The 8,345-nt window shown below is 44.6% G+C and overlaps 1 protein-coding gene across 1 annotated transcript; it reads right to left on the bottom strand.

Annotated features, from left to right (window-relative positions):
* Positions 1 to 1,719: 1,719 nt before the first annotated feature.
* On the bottom strand, positions 1,720 to 7,896 carry lmod1b (leiomodin 1b (smooth muscle)). Its single transcript, XM_049586261.1, has 3 exons — positions 7,312 to 7,896; positions 2,920 to 4,650; positions 1,720 to 2,846 (listed from the first exon to the last, which is right to left on the bottom strand). The coding sequence occupies exons 1-3, from the start codon at positions 7,597 to 7,599 to the stop codon at positions 2,820 to 2,822; spliced, it is 2,046 nt and encodes a 681-aa protein (XP_049442218.1). The 5' UTR covers positions 7,600 to 7,896; the 3' UTR covers positions 1,720 to 2,819.
* Between the last annotated feature and the right edge of the window lie 449 nt (positions 7,897 to 8,345).

Here is an 8,345-nt window from a genome sequence, read left to right on the forward strand (position 1 = left end):
ATACCCACGAACCCTGGCCACTGTTGGCATGGAGATGAGGCCTGTCAGAGGCACGGTAGTGAATCCAGAACACTTTGTCATCACAACTGAGAACAGAGCATAGCACCATAACTTTATTACGCGATCTTGGTTCCTGTGTCGAAATCTTGTTTTATTTCTTTACCATATTAGCTGATACAGCACAGCATATTGTTTAAATCAGACTGACAAGGCAAACCTGGGCAGAGGGGAGGAATAGGGGCCCATTGGCTCATTTTTGCCCTGGGGCCCCCGAGCTGGTTAATTCAGCCGTGCTACAGAAAGGAAGGAACCTTAAGGTACCTGATGTGAATAAATGCATCAGTGAATGCTCACTGAGTTACTTTCTGCATACAAACGATCAACCGAGTTGTCCTCAGATCCCCTCTGTTGGTGCAGAACAACCCGTAATCTCAACATTTTCATTCCTTCCCCTCTTTTTCCTCCAGCTGAGATCAGTGCCGCTGGTCAGGGGAGCAGCTACAGCCGAGAGACAGACCGCTGGCCTGCAGCCCATTATTAGGAACGAGAAAGGAATGAATTGCAGAGCGAGCTTTCATTGAGAAATGACCAAATATAGGCATTTCATGGATGCAGAGGCTGAGGCAGGGAGATGGAGACGTAAACTGGCCTGCTGCTGCTGCTGTTCTCCTTTTCTCCTCTGTACACCAGGGATGATGGCTGTCTCACCAGCTGGAGGGTTGACAGGCTACACAAGCTCCCACTGTGTCGCTGTAGATTTAAATACAATATGTAAGGAAATTTTCTTGGGTCCTGGTTGCAGAAGCGCAAGCATGTAAGAAGTGCTTCTTCATATCAAGATGTCAGGATTCACATTAAGTGTTACAAGAGTCCTTTAAAGGAATACTTCACCCACAAAATGACCATTTGTATATCAATAAGTCACACCGTGTTACCTTGAATTCATTAGAAAGACTGTTTTCTCGCATGCCTCAATGGAAAATATAGATATTGAAATACTGATTGATTGGGGACAGCATTTAACAGCAAAACTATATCAAAACATGAGTTTACAAACTTTCACACAACTCGTGCAGTATAATCCAAGTCTCATTTATTCAGTCGTATACTCAGACTCTAATACAAAGGTTTATTTTAGTGAAAATGCATGTGTTTGGTAAGTACCGAGCATACGACTGGATAAATGAGACTTGGATTATACTGCACAACTTGTGTAAGAGTTTGCATACAGATGTTCTAATATAGTTTTGCTGTTGTTAAATGTAGTCCCCAGTCGATCAGTAAATCAATATGTTTGCAGTTTTCCATGGAGGCAAGCCAGTTTCCGTCAAAACTTTGAGGTAACACAGCATGCCTGAATGATTTGGTCATTTTGTGGGTGAAGTATTCCTTTAAATCTTGTATTTACGCTGCAGGTTAGTTGTTGGCTGTGGCTACATATCTATATATGGTTCTGTGTACATGTACTGTGCGTATCTTCTTAGCAACAGCTCGATCTAAAGTGGAGTGTACACAGTGAAAATGGAAATACCAGAGTCTATTATTAACGGTGAACGATCTCATTCAGACTATAAACCAGCTGAAATGAATGGAAGCTTATTATATATTACATACCTTGATTTATCATACTGAAAAATATCGCAAAGGTCACTTTACATGTATAGTACATATTCTCCTTAATGATATCAGCCAAGCATAACATTACACTTGTGACGTGTCATTGCAAACATACCAGAATCTTTTATTGAAGACATACAGGCTCTGTAAGAAAGGCATGTGTAATCAGATATGACAGAGAATCCTTCAGCGCACATACGAGTGCCCCTCGTGATTTTTCTTGTTCATCACATTGAACTCCTTTAGAAATGACATTCACTTCAAAGTATGGCATAAATCAACAGGAGGGTTGATACAAGCCAGCAATGGTTTTTAACAAATCCCCTTAAGGTTAAGACGTGTGGATGTATTACATTACAAGTTATGTAAGGTATCCAAACACGCAGGCTAGAATGATTCTGTACACAATATAACATCAGATACTGAAGGACAGCCGTTTGCACTTCCTGATAAAAATGCATTATGTAATTATTTCCATGCGAAGACTCTTTCGTCATGCACCAGGATTCCACTGGGCCGCTTTCCAATCCATTAAACCCTGCCTGAGATGTCTTGAGATTTGGCAATGAGACACACAATCAAAGACCACCTTGACCTTTTTTTTCTCTTACCCAGATGTTTGTTTGTTTTTTAAGTCAGGCCGCCATGTTTGTTAATTCCCTGATATTTCTGCCATTTCAGAATTCCCAGTTTGAGCAGATTTACAAGTATAAGGTGGATTCCCTCTCCACAAATAAATAAATGGTCAAATTAATGTCCACTATATCACTGATAAACTTTTTTTTGTATATTAGAGTTTTATAAAGAGTTATTTGAATATCTTCTTATTAATAAGCTCACACTCCCACCACGCTCACATTCAGATGCATACACGACATGTTATATGATCGGCTTCATGTTATCTAGTGCAAAAAGCGTCAATATGTACTGAAGACAAACAATCACAAAACTCATGGCACTCTCCGCGGTCGGCTAATAGAGAGCCCCGCATCACTCATTCTCCACAGAGTCCTTTTGGTCCAGTGTTTGAGGGGAGAACTCATAGTGAGGGCTAGTCATCCAACCGGTCTCATGTTTCACTTTCTCCGTCCGTCCCACAGCGCAGTTCTCCGACTGCATCCGAGGGACAGTTTGTCTCCTTGACAACCTGTGGTGAAATGTCCCTTTGTCTTCTTTATCACGTCATATTCCAACAGGAAAATTTACTGCAACCACTTTGGCACCGGCACCTGCGTGAAAAGTAAAAGTATGTGAGGATATGTATTGGGTGAGCAAACCGATACGTAAAACAATCTTACGAACCTTCTTGAGTTGTTTCTTGTCGCTTCCTCTGATCGAGGCAAGCAGTTGGTCCCTTGAGTTCTTACTACTGGCTGGGCCTTTCCCATCCAGCTTCCTCTGCGACACTGGGGTCAGAGAGTTCTTCAGGGCATCTACATCCAGCATGGGAGGCGGAGGAGGTGGAGGTCCACCCCCAGGAGGAGGCGGAGGTGGTGGTGGACCTCCAGCTCCTCTTTTAGGCGTCAGCTTTGGTGATGGCATAGGTGACGGTATGGGGGAAGGTTTAGGGGAAGCTTTGGGCGATCCTCTGAGAGATCCTCCGCCACCCACTTTGGGTACCTCCAGCGTCTCCTTCTTCTCCCCGTTGGCCTGGGCCAGCTTCTGCTCCTGCAGGCGCTTCTGCCTCTGTCGGTCCATGTTGCGACTCAGTATGTTTGTCGTAGTCATCCTGGGTCCGGCTAACTCAAAGTGGTAGCCCAGTTTGAGCAGGGTTGTGTTCTCTTTCAGGATCTTGGTCATTTCCATCTCCGTCTTCCCGCCGCAGATGTGACGCTGGTTTTGAAAGCGAAGCTCAGTCAGTGTGGAGTTGTGTGGCAGTGCCTGGATCAGAGCCAGGATGCCTTTGCCAGTGAGATGGTTGGAGTCTATGTTGAGGCTAGTGAGAGTCTTGTTGTTGCGAAGCATGCCTGCGATGGCGTAAGCTACGTGGTCGTCCGCACGGCAGTTAGCCAAGGCAAACTTCTTAATGTTGGTGTTCTTGTGCAAAGCCTCCGCAAACTCTATGAGCGTTTTGATCTTGATGACCTCTGAGTTGTTGACGTTGAGCTCAGTGAGGGAAGGGTCGTTGCTGCGAACCTGCTCCATCAGCTCATCAAACATGCTTGAGTCTTCGTCCTCCTCCTCTTCCTCTTTCGCCTTGCTGTTTGGGGTGTTTTTGGCCACACAGTTGCCAAGTTTCTCAGTTTCCTCAGGTTTTTTAACTTTTCCTTTACTCTCCTCTTTTTCCTTTCTGTCCTCAACTTTCTTCTCCTTCTCCTTCACGTGGTCACTATGATTCACCAGCTCCTCTCTATCTGTTCTCTTCTCCGCCTTGTCATGTTTCACCTGCACCTCACCCCTCACTGATGATTGTCGCTCAAGTTTGACATCAGACTTTTTATCTTCAACTTTTTTCTCCTCTGTTTTAGGCTTCTTCTCTTCAGATTTGCTCTCCGGAGCCGGGCTTTCTTGTGCCTTGCTCTGTTTCTCTAGCATCTTAGAGACAAGTCCTTGCGTCCTGAAACTCTCAGATTTCCTCTCCTTTTCCTTGCTCACATCCTTCTCTTGTTTTTCACGTAGCTTTGAGATAATGTCTTTGGTTTTGCCTTCATCTCTTCTCCTGCTGTCGTCTTTCCTGTCTTTGCTGTCGTCCTTCTTTTCCTGTAACTTGGAGATCATATCCTTTGTTTTGCTGCCTGTGCTCTCTCTGTTTTCTCTTCTGTCTCTTATCTTATTGTCCTCAAGTTTCTCCTTGGTCTTCTCTTTCACGTCACTCTCTCTGCTCTCCTGGTTCCTGAATCTGCTTGAAAGCCGACTCCGCTCCTCTCTCAAACTTTCAGGACCTTTGCTGTGTCTGTCGGCCACCTTAGTATCTTTTTCATTTGAGATACTACCTTGTCTTCGTAATCCAACTGTCACGTCGTCGTTCCCCTCCTGGCTCAGGCCCATCTTCCTCAGGTATTCCTGCTTCCGGCTTTCCTTCTTAGTCTCACCCTGCAGGAGGACAAACATGAGGAGAATGATATGAAAAATTATATAAGCAACATGTCAGAAAGTAAAGTAGTTAAAGGGATAGTTTGGATTTTTTGAAGTGGGGTTGTATGGGGTACTTATCTATAGTTAGTGCATTACATGTAGTAGATGTCAGTTGGCACGACCCCCAGTTTAGAGAAGCAGGCTGAATGCCAACACGGAAGCTAAGCAATGTACTGCAGTTGATGGGGTCAGCAATAAAACATATTTTAGCCTCCTAAAAAAGGTCCCACCTAAAAAAAAATCTGTTCAAGTGTTTGCTAAATTGAGAATATTTTCACCACTTTACCTTTCTGTCAGACAGCCTGTTTCAGCAGAGGAAGCTTCAGTTCCTAATCTAGGATCTCATCAAAGCCACCAGACTCCACTGACAAAAACAGTAATTTTAGCTCATTGAACACGGAGGCTCAAGCAAGAGGGTTCAAGAATTTTGTGGTCTTGTTCACGAGTCAGGGTAGGATGGAGCGTGGGATGGATTGGCGGTTTAGTGCGTTTTCTGCAGTGATGCGGGCGCTGCGCCGGAGCGCCATGATGAAGATGGAGCTTAGCCGGAAGGCGAAGCTTTCAATTTACTGTTCCATCTACGTCTAAACCCTCACCTATGATCATGAGCTCTGGGTAGTGACTGATAGAATGAGATCTTAGATACACCTGGCCGATATGAGCTTCATCCCAGAGGTGGCTGGGCTCAGCCTAAGAGATACGGTAAGGAGCTCGGACATCTGGAGGGAGCTCAGAGTAGAACCGCTGCTCCTTCTCATTGAAAGGGGTCAATGGAGTTGGTTTGGGCATCTGATCAGGATGCCTCCTGGGCGCCTCCCGCTGGAGGTGTTCCGGGCACATCCCACTGGTAGGAGGGCCCGGGGCAGACCCAGAGCATGATGGGGGGATTATATATCTCATCTGGCCTGGGAACGCCTTGGGGTCCCCCAAGGAGGAGCTGGAGAGCGTTGCTGGGGGGAGGGACGTCTTGGGAGTTTTGCTTGGCCTGCTGCACCCGTGACCCGGCCCCGGATATGCAGATAAAAATGGATGGAAGGACGGATGGATGAACACAGAGCTGATGGTCTACCGCTGCTTCTATTTGTTAGTTAGTTTGTGTTATTTTGTGATTTTGGTGAATCTGAAATAATTATTTATATGCCAAAGTCACACAATAACACAAACAAAATAATTGTTCAAGGCAGCCGTAGACCAGCAGCTCCTGTGTTCAGCGATGGTAAATCACTGTTTTTCTGAATGGAGTCTGGCTTTGAAGACAGTGTTATAACAACTTAAGTTTTCTGTCAAAAATCGCTGTCTGATGAAAAATATTCTAAATATAGCAAGCACCTAAACTGATATTGATTTTTTCAGGTGGGACTTTTTTGAAGTGTCTAAAATTTGTGTAGTTGTTGATGTCTCCACAGCAGTACACTGCTGAGCTTCCATGTTGGACTCCAGTTTGTTTCTCCAAACTGGGGGCGTGCTGACCACCATCTACTGTATGTAATATATTGTCTATGAATAAGTACTCCAAACAACCCCACTTAAAAAAGTCTGATCTATCCCTTTAAATATATGTCAATACCAAAAACTGTTACAGACTGTATCAAATGATGTAGTGACCTAAACCAAAATAAATCACAGCAGGTACAGAGTAAGACCATTTCACAGAATTCAAAAGCGTCTTTAAAGTCTCATAATAATAGAGAGAGTACAGAAGTTGTTCTTGCAGACGTACAGTATCTAATGCACGACATGTACCTTATGATATAACACCTAATACTGTATCCCTTACTGTCAAACAGCTCCTCGTCCATCTGCTCACTGTATGTGTTTACAGTGAGCAGATGGACGAGGAGCTGTCAAACAGCTCCTCGTCCATCTGCTCACTGTAAACACATACACTCCCCCTGATACTGTATGGCGTGTGTGTTTACAGTCAGCAAAAGGACAAGGAGCCATTTTTTATAGTGCAGGGATACATTTGCGGCGAGTCGCTTGCAAAGTGTTTGATTTGTGAGCCTCCATCTGTTTTGCCGTGTGAGGCCGTGGCCCTGGCAGATGTATCCTTAAAAGGCAGTGAGCGTAGGAGCAATCAACCAAGGAATTCCATCGGGCCGGGATTAAGAAGCTCCGCAGGGCCTCAGCTCCATCGACTGAAGTGTCTCTCCTTTAAACACACAAACTACAAGAAACCTGGCTCCCTGACACTCAGACAAGGAGGGCTCTTTTATAGCATGTCACAGGAATAAAAGAAATGGTGTGGTGTGTTTCTGTTGCTGCCTTCTCCGCTCGTGAGAAGATGACTGAGAATGTGAAATGTATGTAAGCAAGCCACAGAGGGGAAAACAATGTTTTTCCTGGCACAGAATGCTACACTATTTATGAGCTGATGGACTCAGGGTTCATGAGGTCCAGTTGGCGCTTTGCTTCAAGCAAATTGAAAAAGAGCACATGGAAGCTATCATTAGAATCCCCTGGGGACAGTGGATGTTACATAAGTCATAAGTGCATTAATTGCTGTTTGATTTCATAAACTCATCTAAATCACCCATTTTTAATAAAAACTGCTTAAAAAACAAACATCTTAAGAAAGTTAAGGGTCTTGTGCCACAAGATAAGGAATCTTTTACAAACCTCAAATGACTGTTGCCTCTCGCTGAGCCTCCCTTTACGGTCACTCTCTCGTCTGCTGTCCAGTTTAGCGTCCTGGACATTGTTGCTCGTAGGTGGCTGCGCAGCTTGGCTCTCCCCTGCGACAAGGATCTTCCCATCCTCTGGCTTGAGGTCTGGCACTTTCATCATGTCTTTCTCCAGCTCCTCCATCTCCTCAGGGGAGAGGGTGGACAGCAGGTTGTCCAGGTCTGGGTCCTCACTGACCTGACGACCCGTACGGGTCAGGCCTCTCACCTTTCTCCTGGACATGGTTGCCTATAAAATCTTGGGAAAAGGCTACGCCCGTGGAGAACAGCAGAGAAATCTTGTTTCTTTAGAGGTGTTGGTACGGTTAATCCCTTTATTTCAAATCTGATTATTGTGTGATTTCTCTCTTATGGTGAGAAGTTGAGTATTCCCATAGGCCAAAGCTGATGTCCTGCTGTCCTGTCGCGTCCCGCTCACCAAAAAGCCACCAGAGGCATCAATCCTGGTGCAAAGAGGCTGGACTCTCAGTCCGCAAGTGAGGGGTACCAGTGATGAACTGCAAAAGCCTCGCATCATCAAAGTGGACTGTGAGGCTGGGACATTCTTGGAAATCCTGTGAAAGTGCATGTCCATATTTAGTTCAGGGTACACACTCCTTTAAAGGTAATGGGAAGGGCTGAAGTTTACAGAGATGCCAGAGCAGAGTTACACAGACTTCCTATTGCACAGTTTATGTTTATACAGAGACCAGATCCTAATTTTGTGTTTAGTAATGAATCTAATTTTAACAGGTGAGACTCTCACATTAGATTTTATGCCACAGTGAGACACGTCTGTGCTTCTTTTAGAAGCTTTTCTTATTTCCTAGTTCCTTAAATTAACACATTCCCAACATTTTTTGGAAAACAAAGCAATTTAAAACAGCTTTGTTTTTACAGGAGCTCTATGGAACACCAGCAGGTCAATGATTTAGGGGGAAGCAAATGATTTATGTGTCAATAAATATGTGGAGTGAAACACATGTTGGG

The sequence above is a fragment of the Epinephelus fuscoguttatus genome, linkage group LG1, assembly GCF_011397635.1.
Source record: "Epinephelus fuscoguttatus linkage group LG1, E.fuscoguttatus.final_Chr_v1".
NCBI classification, from domain to species: Eukaryota; Metazoa; Chordata; class Actinopteri; order Perciformes; family Serranidae; genus Epinephelus; species Epinephelus fuscoguttatus.